Source organism: Trichomycterus rosablanca, chromosome 6 (genome assembly GCF_030014385.1).
Source record: "Trichomycterus rosablanca isolate fTriRos1 chromosome 6, fTriRos1.hap1, whole genome shotgun sequence".
In the NCBI taxonomy this organism is placed as follows: Eukaryota; Metazoa; Chordata; class Actinopteri; order Siluriformes; family Trichomycteridae; genus Trichomycterus; species Trichomycterus rosablanca.
This window is the reverse complement of record NC_085993.1, coordinates 40,282,780-40,306,214: the sequence shown is the minus strand read 5'-3', so window position 1 is coordinate 40,306,214 and position 23,435 is coordinate 40,282,780. Positions and strand designations below refer to the sequence as shown.

At 39.1% G+C, this 23,435-nt stretch overlaps 2 protein-coding genes across 5 annotated transcripts in view; both read right to left on the bottom strand.

The window, feature by feature from the left end:
- The window catches only part of ube2o (ubiquitin-conjugating enzyme E2O), a 54,046-nt gene that overhangs the window by 19,161 nt on the left and 11,450 nt on the right, over positions 1 to 23,435 (bottom strand). For all 3 annotated transcript variants that reach the window (XM_062997842.1, XM_062997843.1, XM_062997844.1), the window contains exons 3-8: positions 6,069 to 6,128; positions 5,710 to 5,820; positions 4,259 to 4,356; positions 2,403 to 2,466; positions 1,984 to 2,127; positions 871 to 980 (exon numbers count right to left, since the gene is read on the bottom strand). In XM_062997842.1, the coding sequence (XP_062853912.1) occupies positions 871 to 980; positions 1,984 to 2,127; positions 2,403 to 2,466; positions 4,259 to 4,356; positions 5,710 to 5,820; positions 6,069 to 6,128 (587 nt within the window). The remainder of the gene's footprint in view (positions 1 to 870; positions 981 to 1,983; positions 2,128 to 2,402; positions 2,467 to 4,258; positions 4,357 to 5,709; positions 5,821 to 6,068; positions 6,129 to 23,435) is intronic.
- On the bottom strand, positions 8,252 to 12,993 carry LOC134317129 (zinc finger MYM-type protein 1-like). 2 transcript variants are annotated; one of them, XM_062997840.1, is made up of 3 exons: positions 12,730 to 12,993; positions 10,976 to 11,320; positions 8,252 to 10,538 (listed from the first exon to the last, which is right to left on the bottom strand). In XM_062997840.1, the coding sequence occupies exons 2-3, from the start codon at positions 11,316 to 11,318 to the stop codon at positions 8,377 to 8,379; spliced, it is 2,505 nt and encodes an 834-aa protein (XP_062853910.1). In that variant the 5' UTR covers positions 11,319 to 11,320; positions 12,730 to 12,993; the 3' UTR covers positions 8,252 to 8,376. The 2 variants fall into 2 exon arrangements, with proteins under 2 accessions (XP_062853910.1, XP_062853911.1); XM_062997841.1 differs by lacking the exon at positions 10,976 to 11,320 and having other exon boundaries at positions 12,730 to 12,991.

Here is a 23,435-nt window from a genome sequence, read left to right as displayed (position 1 = left end):
TTGTGTTTTGGAAATAGAAACACATCAGGAATCCGATGCATGCAACACACTCCAAAAAAGTTGGGACAGAGGCAAAATAAGAGTGAAACATTTACAGAATGTTCAAGTTACTGTGTTCCACAATAAGAAAGTGAATTGGTAACAGGTAAGGGAATCATAATTGGGTATAAAAGTTTATGTGAAGCTCACTTAGTAAATAAAAAGCAATAAATTATGGTAATGTTTCTTCTGCACCAAATATTGATCATCCAGTGTGACTGGTGACTTTAGCTGGCTTCAAGTTATGAAGGCTTAGACAGGATGTTAAGCACTGTATAAACTACCTGCCCAAATCCTCAAACATTGTTTGACTAAGTAATACCTAAATATGTCAATCATATAAAATGTATTATATTTATTGAACTTTGTTCCTTTAATAAGTAATTTTTTTACAAAACATATTGTTTTCCCTTTTTTTCTTCACATTTTTCCCCAATGTGTAACACACGTTTGGATATATCCAGCTCCTCTATGCAATTTCGATGATGCCCTCGTCAGCCGTGGAAGTCAGCAGAGCTAGAGCATGCCTCCTTCGACACATGTAAGTGCAGATTCAAAGAAACATGCTATGCCCTCTGTATTTCTCCAGACAGTATGAGTTACTGTTGTGTAGTAACTGTTGCAGAGTTCCTCATTAAACCATGTCTTTATGAACCTTACTTTGTTCACAGAGATTTATTTGAAGAAATCCATTTGACAAACTTGTTAGCGATTAGCAATGCTCAAACACTGAAACCAGATGATAAGGGGTGTCCATAGAATTTGGCCACTGCTGGATACACTGTGTGTGAAATTTTACATCACTTGGAAGAGGTACTATATGTGTAGGACCTGCAGAGGTTCTCCTGCGCGATGGTGGATGGCGGAGGGAAGACGCTGTCCGAGCCTTGAAAAGAATAACTCTTAGTGATCCATGTCACTTTCAGTTCCACAACCTGCACCTAGAAATACAATAAGCAACATTTGAGTGATTAGTCAACACTAACTCCACAGTAGTGTTTGCCATGCCACATTCATATTCATCAATAATAAGTAATACTTTCTTATATGTAATATCAGATCTGATACTATCTACAAATACTGGGCATTTAGCACAGGAATGTTTTTTTTATTTATTGGTTTAACGCCATGCCAACACATTGGTTACATTCATGGCAGGATAATTCTTTTTTTTTTTTTTTAAGATTAAGTCAGTCTTTTTGTCCTGTTTTTGTTTTGTCTATCTTCATATGTGTGTCCTTAGTTTTAAATTCATGAAGAGTTCGAGTACTGTTCTAACTTTAACTCGCTAACTAACTTCTAACTCTAAAATTTCTCTCATGGTTTGGGTAGCACAGAAATGCATTAACACTGTCTGTAAGAAGAATGACAGAAGGCATGTAAACAAGTCAGCCCAGACCTTTTTTTTTATTTTTCTGGACTTTATTTGGAACTTTTATCTCCCAATCTACTCATTTCCAAATCCCAACTGTGAATGTGTCCAACCTGCTGAGCCTTCTGATCATCTGCCAGTGTTGGGTTCCCACACAGAGCCAGGCTAAGCTCCATGCAACTCTAGTCCATCCCCACATTGCCCACCTCCCCTTTCATGCAGGCACCAGGATTATTAGAAATTAGTCATGCGGTCATGACTAATTTATAAATTTATTTATTCAGATGTATTTTTACTTATATTTTTATACAGAATCGAGCATTTAACAAAAGGTAAGCAACCTTGATTAAACAATCATTAATTGTTCATTCTGTCAGTCTGTAAGTCTAACCATATTTTTACCAGTTGACTAGTTTGTTAACTGTATTCAGGATAGTCCCTGCATGTAAAGCTTATGTGGTCAGTGTTCCTACAGACAGGATTGGTGCATAACTTTAATTAATGATAATAAACCAATGAAAATGTATAATGGCCACTGAAATGTTTAATATTAACCTAGATGTAAGACCTACCTCCTCCACCACCACCCTGAATTTGCTCTTCTTGCTGAGCACAGGTTTCACTCCATACAGCCACTGCACACTGGAGAAGACTTTAGCCGGCCCAATAAGGACCTGACCAGGGTAAAAGCCGTATGCCTCATCAAAGAACAGCCCCTAATGGACATAGAAGGAGAAAAAGAATGTTGGAACTAGGGCAAGGAGACATTCAAAACCTAAAACTTCATCCTCTTCTCTGTATAGTAGAGTTTCAAGTTGGTGAGTTTTACAATGCTGATAAACCATCTGTTTTCATCTGAAAAGTTGCATTTTATGTGTTAATGCTATATGTAACGACTGCATCTGTCGTTTCACTAACAGCAGTTTTCACTTCCTCACATCAAAGTCACAGGTGTGAAATACCATTCAAAGAGATTTTCATAACATCTTACCGAATCACTGACATGTGGGTAAACATCATAGAGTTTTGAACCATCTTCTTCGCTCATAGAACATCTGCACAGAGATGATAAAAAGTTCATCACACATGAAGTGAAAGCCAAAGACAAGAACATCCGTGACCCACCAGCTATCAAACTACAGAGGAATATCAGTGAGTGTTACAGACACAAACATAGTGAGGACTTGAGGAAAAAACAGACATACAGACAATCAAGCCAGTGTAATCAAGCCAATACAGCTTGGAATAATTGGATTTACACCAGATGGAGCATGTAAGTGTTGCATCTGTTGTCCCACATGCATGGGAAAATCAATCTATAATGAAAAATTCCTGCCGGTGTTGCAAGTGCACCGACGGTAACTGGGACAGAAAGGCACACAAGAAAACAGACACAGCGTAGGGTCTTTTGGACTAGATTCTAGGTGCACCTCCTGCCATGCAGCTGGCACATGCCATGTGGAGGCTCTAGCCTGGTTGTCGAAATTAACAGTTTTACTTATGCCACACAGCACTAATTGTAAAAGCATCAAAACATAACTGTGTAACAGTGTCAGCAGATAACTGCTTTTTACATTTTTTGACAGAAAAACAAACATTTTTAAAAAGAGCAAACAGTGCATTTTATATTTAATTAAATTTGGCTCAATTCCTTCTTTTAGTGGGTTGCACAACACTCTCAAGGCCGAGGAGGGAGACAGGCAGGCACACACCTCCTCCAGCCACTGATCGCATCTTTAAACAGGTGGATTTTTAATGACAGGTTCAAAGTATACGTCTACTTTCTCCTCATTCTGCCGCTCAAGCCAGGGCCTTCGAAAACCTAGTGAGCTCTCTACAAAGGCAGCATTTAACGTCATCCTACGCATGCTCTCGAGAAGGAGGCTGTTTGAATTCTTAGATACCTTAAAATGCTGCCTAGTAAGGCACCTTAAATCTGAACGGTATTTTGACAGAATAACTAGGGAGCATCTGAAGCTGCCTTAGGGGTAAAGGCAATCCCAGCATTCAGTGCAGCACAACTTTTCTCACAGAAAAATTAAAAAATATTGTGGACGGATGTGGAGCAACGAACTTATTTTAACTTATTAACGAGTTATTTTCAAATGTAAATAAATGATCATTGATTTTTATTAAGTAAAAATGTGCACAAGTGTCATGTATTTGCAAATTCGGGCTTGTCAGCGAATGTAAGCGTTTTTGGTATACGGAGGGAGATGACTAGTTGACATGCTAGTGCGTTGTGCCACCTCATAAATAAGTCAATGACTTATTAGAATCCTCTCTACTTAGGCATCTGCCTATGTAGGCAGTAAGACAGCTCACTAGGTTTTCAAACAGACCCTAGGGAGTCACTGTTGCAGAAGGAAGGCAATTCCCTATCCAACATTCTCTCCCTCAAACACGGTTGATTGTGTCTGATGGACGCCTGGTCAGACTGGAAGGCACCAGCAAAACTGAACCAGAAACTCAAAACTAAGGTCTTGACGATGGGCTAGGATTGTTTTGGTGGGCCAAAGGAGCACAAAGGCCAGCTTAGCCAAAACTAAAACCTGTTGACAGTCATAGCCAAGACAAAGAAATTCATGTTTACATTCTATTTTGTTGCTTAGGACATGCAATACAGCATTTAGTGTCAGCACCAGTAAAATATTAATACTTAAAAATAAAGCAAAACAGTTTAAGTTGGTTTCACTGTGGGTCCTGATGTACTGTAGGGCCTTGAGGTGGAGGTGTACAGTTCAATATGTATTTATAAAACAGTACAGGTTGTTCTGTGTTTTTTAATTCCTGTAGCCATCTAGGCATAAATTCACAATGTGTTTATGAAGATAAATAGATGAATACCGTGCTCCGTTGGACAGCTTCAGGATAATGCGATTGCTGAGGTCATACACCTTCCCCAACCAGAAGTCATAAACAATGTAATCACCATACATAAAAGACTACAGGAGAAAAAAAAAAACAGAAAGAAAAAAAAATCCAGGTCAGTGATTACAGCATTACCAGTATGTTGTTGGTCTCTAAGAGATGCTGCAATTCTGAAGAGCTCTGAAAAAAACCTTGTTAATTGTTTAAACCTTGTTTAAATGTACAACAAGCACTGTATTTTAAAATGCGTAGACTCTAAAATGCAGATAATGGAAAAACATTACTCTAAATTTTAGCTTGTGTACTAATGCATTATGTGTTCCAGTTATACACTGATCAGCCATAACATTTAAACCACCTCCTTATTGCTACACTCACTGTCCATTTTATCAGCTCCACATACCATATAGAAGCACTTTGTAGTTCTACAATTACCCACTGTCCATCTGTTTCTCTACATACTTTTTTACCCTGCTTTTACAGGACCACTACAGAGTAGGTATTATTTAGGTGGTGGTGTGATTCTCAGCACTGCAGTGACAATGACATGGTGGTGGTGTGTTAGTGTGTGTTGTGCTGGTATGAGTGGATCAGAAATTTTTAAATACCGTGTCCACTCACTGTCCACTCTATTAGACACTCCTACCTAGTTGGTTCACCTTGTAGATGTAAAGTCAGAGACGATCACTCATCTATTGCTGCTGTTTGAGTTGGTCATCTTCTAGACCTTCATCAGTGGTCATAGGACGCTGCCCACAGGGCGCTGTTGGCTGAATATTTTTGGTTGGTGGACTATTCTCAGTCCAGCAGTGACAGTGAAGTGTTTAAAAACTCCAGCAGCGCTGCTGTGTCTGATCCACTCATACCAGCACAACACACACTAACACACCACCACCATGTCAGTGTTACTGCAGTGCTGAGAATGATCCACCACCTAAATAACACCTGCTCTATAGTGGTCTTGGGAGAGTCCTGGCCACTGAAGAACAGCATGAAAGGGGGCTAACAAAGCATGCAGAGAAACAGATGGACTACAGTCAGTAATTGTAGAACTACAAAGTGCTTCTATATGGTAAGTGGAGCTGATAAAGTGGACAGTGAGTGTTGAAACAAGGAGGTGGTTTTAATGTTATGGCTGATCAGTATATATCAAGCTTTTTAACATTTTATTCATGGATACAAAAGTCCTGTGGAAGGTTCAGTTGAGTTCATGATGTAGTTACTGTTTTAACAATGAATACTCTATTACTTTTAAGCAACCTGAGTACTGTTCTCTAGCCAACATTGTGATCTTTCCTAAACATTAGAAAAAATAAAGATGCCTGCTGATATAAACATTTGTGTATGCTGAGAAAGTGTCTTCGCTATAAAGTGTCCTAGTCCATAAAATCTAAGCAGTGTATATTTCGTCAACATAGAAAACGTACCCAGATGTGCTGAAGGTCTCGACTGTTTACAGGATAAAGACAGCAGTTGGTCCCCACCAGCTTTACCGCACACTCAGTGTTAATGTTGGTGACTATACCACACTGCTTATCCTGCAAGGACAGAAAGATTGCAGGATTATCCATAACTGGAACCTTTCGCACTTGCACGTTAATAGCTGTGCACAAATGAGTTCAGAGCATTTCTATCCGTTAGCCGAAGTGGATTCAATAAGCTCTATTAACATCTGAAAAGCCAATAGCTTGATTAATAAAGCGTGAACTGAGAGTAGAGTCGACATGGAGTCGGAGAGCCCTGAACGATGTAATTAACAATCAGAGGTGATAACTAAGTGACTTACATTTGAATCCATTCGACGGACAAAGTCTCGAGGCACAATGGATCGATCCTCAAGTTTCAGCTGTATGTGAGCGAGAGAAAGAGAGAGAGATACATATAGTCACCGTTTATTGCATTATGCAGTTTTTATCAGATTAAACTGTGAGGTACGACTGGAATCAAGGCCATATTAGACTATTTTATCTTCACTGTAGTGTCTACAGAAGAAATAAACGTACAATGGAGCTCAAACATCAGAATTTACTGCCAAGTCCAGAAGTGGTTTTGTTTTAACAATGTGAAAAATGACCAGAATTTTGATTTACATATGGGAACTGCTTGTTGCCATGGGAAACAGTGCACAAGAAAATCAATGAACAGGGATAGAAAGAGTTAAAAGGATGACGGAGTGAAGGTCAGAATTATTAGGGGACAAAGGCTTTTACAAAAGGCAGAATTTAATCCAGCAAAAAAAAAAATTTACTCAGGTGGCACAGCATTAAAACATGCAAGCACACCAGAACTGACATTTCAAACTCGTTGGTTCAAAACTCAGCTCTGCCATCCGACTGGGCTGGGTTCCTACATGAACAATGATTGGCTGTTGTTCATACAGGGTGGGAACCGGATAGCTGATGCAATTACGACCTCTGATGGCTGATTGATGTCGTCTGCACAGAGTCGAGGGATAATGCATTGATCAGGGTGTGGCTCTCCGCTCACAAAGCTGATCCACATATAAACTCGCCTTGTGCAGGTTAAAGGATGCAGTCGGCTTCTGCATATGTGTCAGAGGGGGTGTGTGTCAATCTCGCTTTCCTCAATCAGCGGGGATCAGTGTCAGTAAAGAGGAAGTGTAATGCTATTGGGTAATTGGATAAAGAGGAGAAAATGCATAAACAATAATGTAAAAAAAAAACTCCAAAATTGCAAACATTTTGCTCTTTAAAACACAAAAAATATGTATGGCATGAATACAAGTGTCAACCAGCATAGCTACCTGTAGCTAACTTAGAATTTAGGAGTTCATTTCATTTTTGTCTGCTTCTTAAATGCAAATTAGCTTTCTGAGATTAAATCTGAAGAATCTGTCCAACATGCATCTTTAGGAATTTGAAAACCAGTCAGTCAGTTGATGCCAAACTAAGCTGACTCATTTACATTACACTTACATATTCGACATTTAGCAGACACCTTTATCCAAAGCGACTTACATTACAGTTACAGTATACAGTCTGAGCAATTGAGGGTTAAGGGCCTTGCTCAAGGGCCCAACAGCAGCAACCTGGCAGTGGTTGGGCTAGAACCAGTGACCTTGTGATTACTAGTCCAGTACCTTAACCACTAGGCTCTGGTTTGACTCAGCCACAATAAGCACACAGTCAACTCAGCGAAGCAGCTCTGCTATTTACATCATCAAAACCTTCCATCACAGAAACAGACTGTTACAGAGTAAAGGTGAACTCATTTTTATTTAGTGCAAATTTTTATTCTCACTGTCCATGATGTTGCTAAGGAGTTGTTACATTAACACAACGAGTATGAAGTATAAATGTGCTGCTGGTTTTTTATCTTCATTTTGAGCAGCATTTAATACATATTCATGTTATTTTCAAGAAGATTTAGACATAGCCAATCACAGCTGTGTAGATGCCCAGTCGGTCAATAGCACAGATGAGATTAAGAACCGACTAGAGCAGGGGTCACCAACACGGTGCCCGCGGGCACCTGGTCGCCGGCAGGGACCACGTGAGTCACCCGCAGGGCATGTTCTTAAATAGTACTATAATGACTTTAGTGCTCCGTCTAAAAATATACATTTGTGTTGCTGATCTTTTTGAATCAATGGCACTTGCATTGTGGTCGATTTGAAAATGATAAAACTGAATATAAAATGTTAAAAACAGAAATGTTGGATGCAGGGGCGGATCTAGAAAAATATTCATGGGGTGGCGAGAGGGGGGCAGGAATTTTTGAGGGGTGGCAACATATGGCAGACGTATTTATACTGAATTTAATCACAGTTTGATGAGAAATAGTATGTACACACTTCAAAAGGGTCAGAGTGGCAGCGTTGCAGCCAGCATTTGTACAAGAAGAAACTATCCAAAGAAAAACGTACCCATGAAGATCTATGGACTGAGCTGTACTAAGGTGAGCATAAATACACTGTGGAAATAAATGGGTCATGGCACTCAAACAAGGTACTGGACATTGCTTTTATTTTTTACTCGAAACACACATTCTCCCCATTTGTCCCTTAGTAGCTTGAACAGATTTATACTGTATATACGAAAGAGACATTAAAAACAACAACAATAACAACAACACTATAACAGCTGAATGCGGCGATTTCCATTTTGCTCAGCAAAACGCTTAACAAATTTATCTAGGTCTAATGCTTTTGTGCGTTTTGATTCAATGCTGAGTACAGCCAAACTTGATAGTCTCTTTTCTGTCATAGTAGACCGCAAATAAGTCTTTATGAGCCTGAGAGATGAAAAACTTCGTTCACAGGATGCACTGCTCACAGGTAAAACAACTGCTATTTTACACAACCTGAACAACTCATAAAAAACATCCTGGTATGGGTCCAAAAACTGAGTGAACTCCATTAAAGTGGTAGGACTCTCCTTTTCCCCCTTTTTTCTGTCTAGTACTCTTTTTGTCTGATGTAACTCGTGTTTGAGATCCTCAATATTTGAATCATAAGCTTCAGCCAATAACAGAACAGCCTCCTCCCTCAAAAAAGTTGGACTTGACGGATTTAGTGCCTGGACACCCTGCATAATTTGACAATTTGTGTTAGAAAATCTTCTTCCTATTTCTCCAATCATGTTATCCAGAACTGGATAGTACACAGAGACACAAAAGGTGTGTTTGCTATCTGGAACTACATGCTGTCCCAAGGTGGAGTGGATGACAGTATCCTGAAGCACCTTTGCTGTCTGTCTTGGCCTCTTTGGTTTTCGCTGAGTTGTATCAATGTTACTTCGCTGACATAAATCTAGTGTTTCACTCCACATTTCCTCAAAAGACGCTTGACTACGGTACTGGATCAGTGTCTCTTTAAGTGCTTCAATAAGTTCAACAGCCTTGGCATAGTCCACTGTTTTAGACTGGAGCATGTCTGATAAAAATTTGGAGTCACTCAGGACCTTTTTGAACAGAACAAGAGATCCAGCAAAATTCAGATCAATTTGAGCCAATATCCCTCTTGCTTCAACAGCTCTTTGTGGATGGTTCTCAGATGCGATCTCTTCAAGCACCTGTACTATTGCAGGCAACCTGTCCATAACATTGCGACATGCTATGTGCCTACAGGCCCAACGTGTATCACTTAGCTGTTGGAGTTCCCTTGGTGCACCATCAAACATCTCCCGCTGCACTTCCAGCCATTTGTTATGTACATAAGACCCAGACATGAATACATACAGTCGTTCCAATAATGAGAAGAAGTTTCCTGCATCTGCCACACTTTTTACAGCGTCTACTATAACTAAGTTCAAGCAGTGTGCACTACAGTGAACATAGAAGGCATGTTTGGCTACTTCTTTTATTTTTGCTTGAACACCTGCATGTGCCCCGCGCATCACTGCCGCGCCATCATAGCCCTGGCCTACAAGGTTTTTCTTGTACTCCAGCCCATGCTTCTCAAGGAAGCATATAATCTTGTCACTTAAGCTGGCAGCATCCAGGTGTTCTGCCACTTCAAACTCCAGAAAACTCTCATGAACCACACCGTTGTAAAAATATCTCAGAACAAATGATATTTGCTCTTTTTTCTTAACATCTTTAGTTTCATCAACAATAACTGAAAACTGCTTGCTCGTTTTAACTTCCTGGATGATTTCCTCTTTGACCATTGCAGCCAAGCACTCAAGTATTTCATTCTGTATTGTTTTACTGGTGTATTTTGCATTTTTAACTTGTTGTTCAAGTCTTTTTTTAATGATGGGGTTATGGTTACCCAGCAAGTCTAACATAGACAGAAAAACACCCTTTTTTTCTGAGTCGAGAGACTCCCTGTGACCCCGCTGTGCTATGTTTTCTGTGGCTGTTAGAACTAAAATTTCAGCTAATGTTTTAATGTAGTATTGATTTTCAGCCACCTGCTTCTTTTTTTGCTCATCCATTAGTCCAAACATTGAGGTATTTTTATCCATAATTTTCTTGTTCTCTGTCCATGCAAACATTGCATTTACATGGCCTTCAGATCTGGCATGAGAACAGAAACCACTGTCTTTCATTGTAGCCTTTTTCCAGTTACGATAACCCTCGAATGAGGTGAAAACAGTCCTTGGAGCATCGGGGAGGGAAAAATGCCTACAAGCAAAACAGTAAGCTGCATCTTTGGATTGCGAGTATTCTAACCAGGGATGAGATTTGTACCAGTCGCTACGGAAGCTTCTCCTGGCTCCTCCCTGAAGGGTCTTAGGGAAACTCTCTCGCATTGGCTGCACTGGCACCTCACACCTGGACTTGGATACGTCTAGAAGATGGAGGGGAGGAAAGATTCAAACTGCATTACATCTGAACTAATAATACAATATAACAACTAGTAAAAACATAATCAATTTGGAACTGTCATTGATTAGTTATAACTATCAGACTGTGTTAGCACACACTAACATTTTTGCCTGGAGAGTATTTTTAGGTTTATTTGTGTAATTTTGGAATTTAACCTTAGCAATAGATCTAAAATACATTGTACACAAAATATTAAAACTCTGTCCCCATCTCATCACACTTTCACACTTACAAGTTTCCCCAATTATTCATATTTAAGCAAACATGAATATTTATATTTATTTGAAGAAGTCTAAGCAATGTCTCTTAAATACACCTTACAGCAAAATGTCCGTTTTTGTCATTTGTTGTTCTTATTCATATGTAACTTAGTAAACTATGCAGCAACAATTTCCATACCATGTGGACCAACTCGACTGGAGATCGTTGGTGATGGCTCAGGCACTCTCCTTTCCCTTTCACTGTCTGAGCCCTGTGTGTTATCTTGTCTCTCGCTTTCTCCCTCCTCCATATCTTCACCGCTATGGTGTTCTCCTACCTCCTCCTGTCCCTGGTTGCCTTGGCCTATTCTATCTCTGTCACGTTTCTGTTGCCCTCCTCTCTCTCCTTCCACCTTATCCTTCTCTTCTCTCTCTCCTTCCACCTCATCTTTACTGTTTACCTTGCTCAGTTGTTCATTTTCTATTTCGGTCACCTCTCTCTTTGGTGAGAAAAAACTATGTATGCTACCCTTCCTCTTCATTTCTGTAAGATTCAAAGTAACTTTACAATGTTTTCCTTGACAGACGTTGAATCAATATTAGCTTTTATAGCCTACTTTACACAGAACTAACGTCAGACCTAGCTAACATTACATGTTAACAGACATCCCAAGTCTCCTGGAAGTTCCGGGAGTCTCCCGTATATACATAGCGGCTCCCTGATGCCCGCAAGTCAGATAAAATCTCCCGGAATCCAGAACGAGCGGCCAAGAGCACGCACACACAAACACACACGTGCATGCAGGCGACAAACTTTTTTCCCCGATCGCGTATTAAATCCGTTATCTGATAAAGCAATAAGCCACGAGAGGCCGTGCGTTACTGTGATTTTAGCACGGGGATGACGTTTTGGCACGACGCGAAGCAGAGTGCCTAAAACTTCTTTCCCGTGCTAAAATCATAGCAGTAACGCACGGTCTCGAGTGGCTTATTGCTTTTATAAAACGGCGGTCAACATAAAATACAATAAATACAACAATGTTTAATTCATAAATGTATTTATTGTGTATAAACTTACAATAAAGCATTCTTCCGCGACGCAAAATAGTTCGATTAACAGTGTTGCTAGGCAACATGAGGGCGAAAATAACATTAACTTTTTCTATTCAGTGGCGTATTAATATGGAATGATGTAAGGTGGTCCTAGGTGTGCGTTTATCGGGGATTTTACAACGGCTTAGAGCGCGGCTCAGCCAATCAGATTTTAGGACCGGAACTATCCGTTTTATAATACACAATCTAGCGCACTGTGTAGGGAACATAAATCAATTGTCTAATATACTGTCTAGTGCACTAAGTAGGGAACATAAATCCGCTATCTGATATACAATCTAGTGCACTATGTAGGGAACATAATTAATTATGTAATACACTATCTAGTGCACTATGTAAGGAACACAAATCATTATCTAGTTATACTTTCTAGTGCACTATGTAGTGAACATGAATGCGTTATCTAATACACTATCTAGTGCACTATGTAGGGAACATAAATCCGTGATCTGCTATACAATCTAGTGCACTATGTAGGGAACATAAATCTATTATCTTTCACACAATCTAGTGCACTACAGTACACATTAATGTGTTTGTGACGCGAACAGTTAGCTTAGTAGCTCAGTTAGCAGCTCCTAAAAGTTCTGTTATCACCCATATACTTTCATGTGTGCAGAGGCTTTTTTAGCTTTTTTTTGGGGGGCTTGGGGGGTCGGGGTCGAGGTCCGGGGGTACCTCACTGAAATTAGTTTTTGCAACTTGGGATGTCTGTGTATAGTTAGCGAAATAACGTTCTTCAACCTGATTTTTATCATCTCAAAATCAGCATCGCAACTATACTAGCACTGTGCTTTAATTATAATTTAATTTCTTGATAGACAGTTACTCAGTTTTTACCTCTTTCCTCCCGTGTCTCCTTTCCTCGCGACTCCTGGCTCCCTCGCTTCGCGCCAATCTGACGCACCGCGCCTCTCTGACGTTATCTCGTGCAGCGTTCACTGCAGTCGGACATTGGAGATTCGCGCTCGTAAATGTCAAATTGGCCATAACTTTTCTTTTAATTCGTTGCTGCCAACTGGGGTGGCAGCAGGGGTGGCAAGGCTTTCTTTTAGGGTGGCATGTGCCACCCTATGCCACCCCGGTAGATCCGCCCATGGTTGGATGGTTATATGAGCTCTGATCTTGTCTGGGTGCGGAGTTTCAGTGCGCATAATGCTGAGACAAGCGAGCTACGCATGCGCAGCTACTACACTGAGCGAGATGCGGGTTTTACCCCGAAATAATAATAATGAAAAAACACACAAGAGAAAGAAAACTTCATATTTTCAGTGATTGAGAGGAACGTGCAGAGACGCTTCAGTGCGTGTCACTAAAACTTCCCTGTACATCACAGCTTTTTTAAATCGTGCATAACTGATAATAAACATGATTTGTTCTAAAATGTTGTAAAGGTGATAAGTACAAACAGGACAGTATTTGACTGCGGTAAAGTTTAATATTCAACATTCGTTTGACATTCGCCATTCCGATCTATAAAAATGGTTGAAAATACACCTAACCTACTTCATTTATAATTTCTTACACAGATAAAAATAGGCAACATACTACAACATACTTATGATAATTCTAAGATGACATTTATTTAAAGAAAGCTTAAAATAAAACCGTTAATCAAGCTCCCACGTCAGCTAAGGCGTTAGGGAGCGTCATCAAACTAACAGAAAAACGTAGGAAACATTTATTCTGCACTTATTACAGAGAAATAAATCCATTCAAGTTTTGTAATGTATTGATGGATTAATGTCAAACTATTTTATACAAACACATTAAATACTATAAACCATATTTTAAAAAAAATAACATTTATTTTCCATTAATTTTAAAGTATCAATAAAGTATAAAAACATTCGTCAAAAATTTATAATGCAGATGAACACATCTATAAAGATCTCAAGTGTGATTTTGATCAACATGCTACATGTGTTCATTCATACAAAACTGTCAAGAAAGATATTTACAAAAATATCTTTCAAATATTGAAACAGATTTTGATTAATAGAGATAAATAATGTTACATGTTGAAATATATGTTTCCTACCATGGTAAATCATTGTTAAGTTTTTCTGAGGAATCATTAACATATGATCATATATATATATAGTCCTGCTCACCATTATTGGCACCCATGAAGTTTAAGTACATAATGTGGAATATCTCCTGGAAAAAAATGAATCAAGTGTAACAGCTTTTTTCTATAGAGAACTTGTGTTTGATACAAGAGAGCAAATGATAAACAACATTTAAAACTAAAAACAATGGGAGAGAAAAAATAGAAAAACCTAAAGCTTGCTGTGGCACTGGTATTGGCACCCTTTACAGTAAATCAGTATGGAAACACATTTTGACTCACCTGTGCTAAATCACAAATGAGAATCACCTGTGATAAATTGTCAGTGCCCATGTGACATTAATTACCCAATGAATGATGACTTCAGTGTTTTAAAAAGCCACAAGTTATTCCCTGTTCCTTTGTCACAATGGTGAAGACAAAGGAGCTGTCTGAGGACATCAGAAGTGCTATTATTAGCAAACACAAGACCTCCAAAGGGTATAAGGCCATCTCCAAAGACCTTGGTATCCCTGTTTCAACAGTGCGCAATGTTATTAAGAAGTTTGCCAAGCATGGAACAGTCAAGAACCTCCCTGGACGTGGAGGGAAGAGGAAAATTGATGAGAGATGTCTTCGAAGGTTGGTGCGAATGGTGGAAAAAACACCATGTCAAACATCCAAAGACCTGAAGGCCAACCTGGAACAGTCTGGGGTCTTGGTTTCAACAAGTACCATACGGCGCACACTAAACCAAGCAGAGCTTTATGGGCGAAGGCCAAGAAAGAAACCATTGCTGAAGAAAAGACATAAAAAGGAACGACTCAACTTTGCCAAAGAGTACCTGGACAAACCACAATCCTTCTGGGAAAATGTTCTGTGGACCGATGAAACAAAAATAGAGCTTTTTGGCAATGCACACCAACAGTTTGTTTACAGACGGCGCAATGAAGCGTATAAGGAAAAGAACACCCTACCTACAGTTAAGCATGGTGGAGGATCCATAATGCTGTGGGGCTGTTTTGCTGCGTCTGGTACTGGGGGCCTCGACCGTATCACAGGAATCATGAAATCGGAGAATTACCAAGAGATTTTAGAGCAAAATGTCCTACCCAGTGTAAGAAAACTTGGTTTGAGTCGAAGATCATGGGTCCTCCAGCAAGACAAAGACCCAAAGCACACATCCAAAAGCACGCAGGAATGGTTGAAAAGGAAGAAATGGACTGTTTTAAAATGGCCAGCAATGAGTCCTGATCTCAATCCCATTGAAAATCTGTGGGCTCAGCTGAAATCTGCCATTGGGAAAAAGAACCCTGCAAACATTCAAGAGCTCGAACAAACTGCAAAGGAAGAGTGGGAGAAAATACCAGCTGAGAAGTGCAAGAAGCTTATAGATGGCTACAAGAAACGTTTGGAGGCTGTCATCACTGCCAAAGGGTGTGCAACCAAATATTAAGGAGAGGTGCCTTTATTACTGCACATGCTGTTTTTTTCTGTTTCTTCTTTGAAATGACAACATGTAAGCTGAAAAACAATGTTCTTCGTTATATTACTTTGGACCTCCAATTAAAAAATCCTGATAATATAAATTTGGTACATTTCCATTTATTTCTGAAGATATTGTACAGGTTATGCAAAAAATTAAGGGGTGCCAATAATGGTGAGCAGGACTGTATATATATACACAAACATATACACATATACACATATGAATATTGATTTGATAATAATAATACTAATAATAATATCATTAAAGGTGAACCATGCAACGTTATGTTAATCTGGAAGTTTGTATCAAACAAGTAGCCTTTCGTATTATTCAGTACCCTTAAAGTAGCTCTCGGTCTTGAAAAGGTTGGTGACCCCTGGACTAGAGTAATACACCACTATATTTAAAACAAGCACTATATTTAAACATATGTAATCTTATTATTATATAAAATGCAAATGTGAACTGTAAGAGCATTCAAAGAAAATTACATTTACTGCTGTATCATAAGTCTGCGTGGCAACTTTGTGCTGAAAAAAGCCAGTTGCATCCTTTGAACCAAAATAACATACTAGAACAAGTGGGCTGCAAAGCACCTTATTATTACTATCATTTATTGACATCATTTAGCAGACACTTTCATCCAAAGTGACATACAATTGTCATTCTATACAATTTAAGCAATGGAGAATTAAGGGCCTTGCTTTACAGTCCAACAGTGGCGACCTGGCAGACGTGGGGTTTGAATCAGCAACCTTCCTATTACTAGTCCACTGAGCTACATACTGGTGTGATCAGTGGTCCAGTAAAGGACACTGGCTTATGTTATGTTATTTACAGTACAATAATAATACTAGTGTTACCTTGAAACTTGACGTCAATTGGTTTTGAAACTGGCATCGCGTGTCGAAACTGGCGTCAAGTGTTGAGTTTCAAGGTATTTTTTCCCATTAGGATGTATGGTGAAACCTGGTCCCATGGAATTGCATATATTTTAGGCTTATGTAAAATAATGGCATTGACTTGATGTTTTACCACACCACCCAAGCTAAGCGCTGAACAAAGCGACGGTCGCACACATGTCGAGTTTAAGGTAAACGCTGAGTTTAAGGGTACAAATTTCTCAACAACGGGCGTCCAGCTTCAAAGATTTCAAGTTTAGGGGACGTTTAGTTATAAGGTACCACTGTAATGATATGCTTGAGTAAACATAATTGTGTTTGCAGTTATTGATTACACCCTGCAAAAGTCAAGATAAGTAGTAAAATAAAACATGGTACTTATACATCTTTCATGACGTGGCTTAAATTGATGTGTTTCTTTGTTATATTCTCAGCATTATTCCTGGCCTAGTTGCACTTTTGCAATAATAAAAGCATTTACTGCACAAACAGTGCTGCAATTGGACAATTTAGCAAGTCCTGCAGATGTTGAAAGAATTTGTTAAATGTGTATAAATCTGTAAAAGCAAATGAATAAAAAGGTTAGCTTAACGATGCCTGATGCACTGATAACAGAGCTCCATCCATTGTATCCAGGCAATAAGCAGAGCAACGCCTCACCCCTCATCAGCTGGGCTGCATGAATGACATCATCTCCATCCAATCATCTTGTCCCAGCCAGAGCTGAGGCTAGAGTATGTTGATGAGATTTAGGGTGTTGCCTGGTCCTCTGGAGGCTATTAATAGTGACACATCCTCCACTTTAGAAATGGCCTGGCTCTGATTGATCTGTCTCCCAGTGCGAGTATGGATGGAGAAAGATAATGCTTGGGGTGTGTGTGTGTGTGTGTGATTGCTCTCTGTAGCCTGTAAAATGGCATTAACTCTAAATTTAGCTCATATGGCTATCTTCAGCCTGGCTGCATCTTAAATAAATGTGTGTCAGCATTTTTGCTAAAGGTCCAGATTCCTAAAAGCAAAGGTAAAATCTGCTTTGATGCCTTAGGGAAGCTCCATCCAGCAATGCCTTCTGGATTTTATCACATCGTAATCAGGTGATAGTGAAGTAGGTGAGGGCTGATGGTGCCCCTGTGCCATTCAATAAAAAAGGATTAGTCATAACTTGAAATACGCCCCAAACTGCAGTCACAGACAATAGGTGCTAGATGCAGCATTTCAATTAGTGTTTCTTCTTACACTGTGCCAAAGTCTTTAAAATACTTACACATATATAAATAATTATATATATTGGGTAGTGAGCTAATGAGAGCCTAGTTCAGGACTCAAATCCCTAAAAGCCACAAGTACTGAAGGTGCATGGCATTACATGAACCTTGCCATTGGGAGGACACATATCAGTGCACTCTTAGTGCACCTGTCCAGCCTGTATCCAACATAATTTAAATTTAGTAAATATAAGTTACTAAGCTTAATATCTGTTTATAATAAAAAAAAAAACAATTAATACCAATCATAAACATGTTAGGCACTTGTGACTTTATATAGGGGCTGCAGTTTACAGCCTAATTCACAAAAGATAAAAAAAAGGAGGGATAAAAAAAAAACACATGAAACACAATAGGAATGAAATACTCCCAACTGGTTAATCATTTTTACTGGTATCAATAAAGGCTCTAATGCAAACAGCCAACAGCTTTCTATAAAGCAACAAAATGCACATAAGCTGAATAACCTTCAATTCTGCAGGAATAATTTGTTTCAATTATTTTCTTAAATAATGCACTGCCCCAGTCTAAATAATGCAGACAAGCTTTAAAGCACGATCAACAAGGCTTTACTGCTGGAGTCTGAACCGATTAGACAACATACTGCACATGCAATATGTTGATGTAACAGAATTTCAGTTGCATAGCACTGAACACCTTGCATTACAGTCACACACACCGGAAAACTGATGAAGCACTATAAGCAATTTGACGCCTTGAGGTCCATTACTAATAAATCAGCAGCTTCACTACAATACAATAATGTTTTAAACCAAACAAATAAAAGAGAAGCACTCAATCCAGTCATCATTTGCCATTCTTTTCAACACAGATAATGTTGAAAACCCTGGTGAGAGAAAGAAACTAAAATATTTTTGGCCTGACTGAGCTCAAAATTAGGACGTAGGGATTGATTACAGAAAATGCTTGGCAGTTCTGTTTGTTTTCCCTTGCTGCGCTAATGAGGTACACGCTACACACTTCTCAGAGCAAGAGAATGGCACAGAAAGGGACTGCAGCAGTGGACTGCAGCACAGACAGAGCCACACCTTATGCTGGCACCACACCCACACACGACATGCACACCTACAAAACCCAGCCTCTACAAAGACGACAAATCACTTAGACCCTCTGTGCAATACTGTATATTTAATCTTCAATTTTTCATGTGTAAAACATGGTAGACTGTAGTCCATCGGAAAGGATGTCCAGAACTCAGCAAATGTATATTAGGGACAGCTGGACCCCATGGTTTTCAAAGTAGTATCAATCAAGGTTAGAGACCCCTCTGGTCAAAATATGTTATTGCAAGTAACTTACAGAATCGCAGCTAATACAGGCTGTGACTGTTCCACACACCGTAAATTATTATGCCAGTCATAACTATAGGGGAAGTGAACATGGCAAGCTATGTGAGAAGTGGCTAGCTTTAGCTGATTACCTGTAAACTAAACTGATTCACAGTACTTTTTGGGTCATGGTTGTCACACATCATGGTTATTATGTATGTTCTGTCCCCAAATTCAATGTAGTCTTTGTGGCCTTTGGTGTACATACAGCTATAGCACATACAACCGTGCACATCAGAAATGGAGTGGACAAAATTTATTGATACCCTCAACTCTATATTTGGTAGCAGGCCCTTTGGAAACAATAACTGAAATTGCAGCCCAATGGTAGATGTGGGTTATCTTTTTTGTTTCTTTTATTATATTTTGTTTATGCATTTTCTCCCTTTTTCACCTGACTTTTAGCGTGTCCAGTTGCATTGTGCTTCCTCCACACTGATGCCGATCCCCGCTCTGATTAATGAGAATGAAACTAACACATGCCCCCTCCGACACGTGTGTGCAGTAGCCGACAGCGAGTTCATATGCGGATCAGCTTTGTGTACAGAGAGCCACACCCTGATCAACACATTCTTTCTCGATTCTGTGCAGGCGCCATCGACCAGCCAGCAGAGGTCGTAATTGCATCAGTTATGAGAGAGTCCCTATCCCATCTGTATGAACAGCAGCCAATCGTTGTTCATGTAGATGCCCAGCCCAGCTGGATGGCAGAACTGAGTTTCGAACTGATGAGTTCAAAATGTCAGCTCTGGTGTGCTAGTGCGTTTTACCGCTGCGCCATACTGTCATACATTCATTCTTCTGTTGGATGTTTATTATTCAAAGTCAGGATTCAGTTTTAATATGCGTAATGGCCATAAATAAAAATGCTAAAAATGTAATTGCTACAAAATGGCCAACCAATACAAAAGATTTGGCATTCAATTTTGTATGATACATTAGTCTAGCTCCAATGTAATGCTTATAAAGTGGAGATGAATGCGTTGCAGTGTATTGCATATTATTATTATTATTTCTTATATCTTGTTTATGCATTTTCTCTCCTTTTTCTCCCCTTTTAGTGCATCCAATTGCCCGATTGCGTCATGCTTCCTCGCCACCAATGCCGATCTCCGCTCTGATTGAGGAGAACGAAGCTAACCCATGCCCCCACCGACACGTGGGCAGCAGCCGTATGCATTTTGTCACCTACACTTTGACGAGTGCAATGCGGATCAGGACTGTGTACGGAGAGACACACCCTGTGCAGGCACCATCAATCAGCCAGCAGAGGTTGTAATTGCATTAGTTATGAGAGAGTCCCTATCCGGGTTAAATAACCCACCCCTATCTGAACAACAGGCCAATCGTTGTTCATGTGGTTGCTCAGCCCAGCCGGGCCCAGCCGGACAATTTTAAGCAAAAGGTTTGGACACTGCAGTCAATTTTTATGTTCTGTTAATTTTTACGTATAAATAACATCAATAGGGAAGTGCTGAATTTAACAAGTTTATAAAAACTAATTTGACATGCTACATTTAGTTAATAAATTCAGAAAATAAACAGACGTTGCACAATAAAAAAAAGCTTTCAAGATGTGGTAACTTATTTTCACTTACAAGTTAACAAAATATTGATTTAGACAAGAGGTGTGCAAACTTTAGCATATGGCTATATTTATAAATATGCCAAAAGAGATCATACATGTAAATGTAAAGTGAATATCTGCATCAGTGGTACATTAAATGACAAAAACTAAACCATTTGAATTGTCACAAAAAAAAAATCTAATTTTATATCATTAAAAATCTATAGCGCACCAGAGCTTAGGCTTCTTAAAACATGCTGAGCTACCTTAATTTGAAGCCACCTTTAAAAGCACATTTAAGCCTGTTCAATTATTTTAATCTAATATTTAAACCATTAATTAAAGCTGCTGAAAGAGGAAACATGAGGCTGATGTCAGACCCGCATCTCATTAAGGGCGCAGGACTGATGACACACTGCTGCTAGGTTAATAGCTAAATCGCCAGCCTTCAGCGCTCCATAATTCAACACACGTCCAGCTCAGCAGGTGATGACACAGCAACCACTGACCCTGAGCTCACTACTGGCTCCCGAATCATGACGTACAATGCTGATTACACCTGCCAAAAGTGCCAAGTTTGTCTCGGATCACACTACTCACATACTTGGTTGGCTGAAGGTGGCCCAAATTATGTAACCTTATCTTACTGTACAAACATACTGGACAGACTGCACAGCTTATTGTACTCATTTCTGACCACATATATAAAAAGCCCAAACTTACTATCTGGCTAGAAGGCTGTCTAAACATTTATGATGTGTGAAATGTATCACTGTACCTAAAAATTATAATTTAATTGTTAGAATTATTGCATTTTGGAGTAAATTTTTTTTGTTTGGGTTTTACACCAACTTATTCACATGACTGTGTCATTATGACATGACCAGTGTTTAGAACAGTAGTCAGTCTATTTTATTACTGCTGGTCACTATCAATTTTATATTTTTATTTTTATTTTAATAATTGCAATTTAAAATTTAGGATTTTCTAGGGTTTTCCTGGGTAAAGGTTTCTTTTATAGTTTCAGGTATGCATAATTGCTGTCTCTCTCTGCAATATATTTGGGACATTCTATCAAGATGTATTTTATCGTGATCTGTTTTTAAAACTTTCACAGGTTGGTGGATTATTGTGTATTTATGAGTTATTTTGGTATGACCAATTCTACACCTTGTGTATATAACTTGGTACGCCTGTCTTCTTTATTGTGTCCATGGTTTATTGTTAATGATCGGATGACTCTTAAGTTTGTTTGTTGTCAGAGTGTCCTATTCAGCTTGCCAACTTTGGAGTAAAAACAGCAATTTCCTTTCCAAAATGTAGTAAAACTGGTAGAACTGCTTTTATTTGGTAAAGTACAAAAACCATTCACCACTTTGCATTATTGATGTTAATGATTAACCGGTGAAGCAAAAAAGTCATCCAATCTAAAGCCACTTCTTATCAGTCTACAGTGTTGAAATCCTGACTTTACATCTTCGTCTACATGGAAAACCAAAGACTAAATACAAGACTCTAAAAGGACCATAAATAAAAGTGATGAATATTTATGATGAGTATGATTATATTTAACTTTGAGAATGAGATGCAAAAAGCAACAACAATAAGAAAGGAGCTGTCTACCACGTAACTCAACAGATGGGGCATTGCCAAATTTCAAACATGATGTTTTGTCAGAGCCTTAAAAACTAGCCAACAATATTTGACAGTAAGAGTACTGGTAAGACTACGCTGATGTAAAGAACAACACTACTGACAGATGCTTTTATCCAAATTGCAACTTATATAAGGCAGGCAATCAAACGTTAAGGATCTTGCTTAAGGGCCCAACCATGGTAACCTGATTACTGTGGAGCTTGAACCAGGGACTTTCTGATTACTAGCCTAGTACCTTAATTACTGAGCTGATTTTTATTTACTCATTTTACCTTTTCCACTTAATCTAATCATATTCAATTGCCACCAGGCTCCTGCTGCTGCCACCCCCACCTTCGACCATTCACTCACCCCCTCAGATACGTACACTGCCACCGAACGCTTCTTTTCACCTGCTGAATTACTTGACTTATGAATGTCATGCTTAATCTTTAATCAGAATTACAAATGTATACAATAACTAATCTTATTTCATTTCCATATTTTGATCCACTGTCAAAATTCTAAACATTCTAAGAAATCCCTGTGCATAAACAACCGACACAAGACAAAAATAAAAAATTAAACAATGGCAGTGACCTTCAACTATCTAAGATGGCACTGCATTAAAACAGACAAGCTTCTGTTATAAATATAACTTCATATAAACCCATGGGATGGGAAACACTTTTGAAAAAACTTTGCAAATACAGCAGATTGCTGTATTTGCAAATACAAATTAAGGCTCCATCACATACAGCAGAAACCATCTAGAACAACATCTGGAAATGATGCTGATTTATCTGGGCTCAAGCTCAACTAAAAAACATACACAATTGGTAAACTTGGGGCAGTGGTGTTTGTTTATTAGGATTTTAACATCATGTTTTACACTTTGGTCACATTCATGACAGGAACGGTAGTTACTCATTACACAAGATTCATCAGTTCACACAAGGTTATATCGAACACAGTCATGGACAATTTAGTGTCTCCAATTCACCTCACTTGCATTTTTGTCTTTGGACTGTGGGAGGAAACCGGAGTACCCGGAGTAAACCCACGCAGACACGGGGAGAACATACAAACTCCACACAGAAAGGACCCGGACCGCCCCACCTGGGGATCGAACCCAGGACCCTCTTTGGGGCAGTGGTAGCTTAGCGATTAAGGTACTAGACCAGTTAGCAGTAGGTTGCCTGTAGTTTTTGGAAATAATGGACGTTATGATTTCTGGCCAAAGAGGAACGGGACCATCCAGATTTTTAGTGAAATAAATTCAAAAGCCA

Bases quoted from the DNA above. Each gene is read 5' to 3' on its own strand.
- LOC134317129 (XM_062997840.1), bottom strand. From the start codon at position 11,318: ATGAAGAGGAAGGGTAGCATACATAGTTTTTTCTCACCAAAGAGAGAG. The intron at 10,539-10,975 runs GTATGGAAATTG...TCCATCTTCTAG, and splicing joins CAGTCGAGTTGGTCCACATG to ACGTATCCAAGTCCAGGTGT.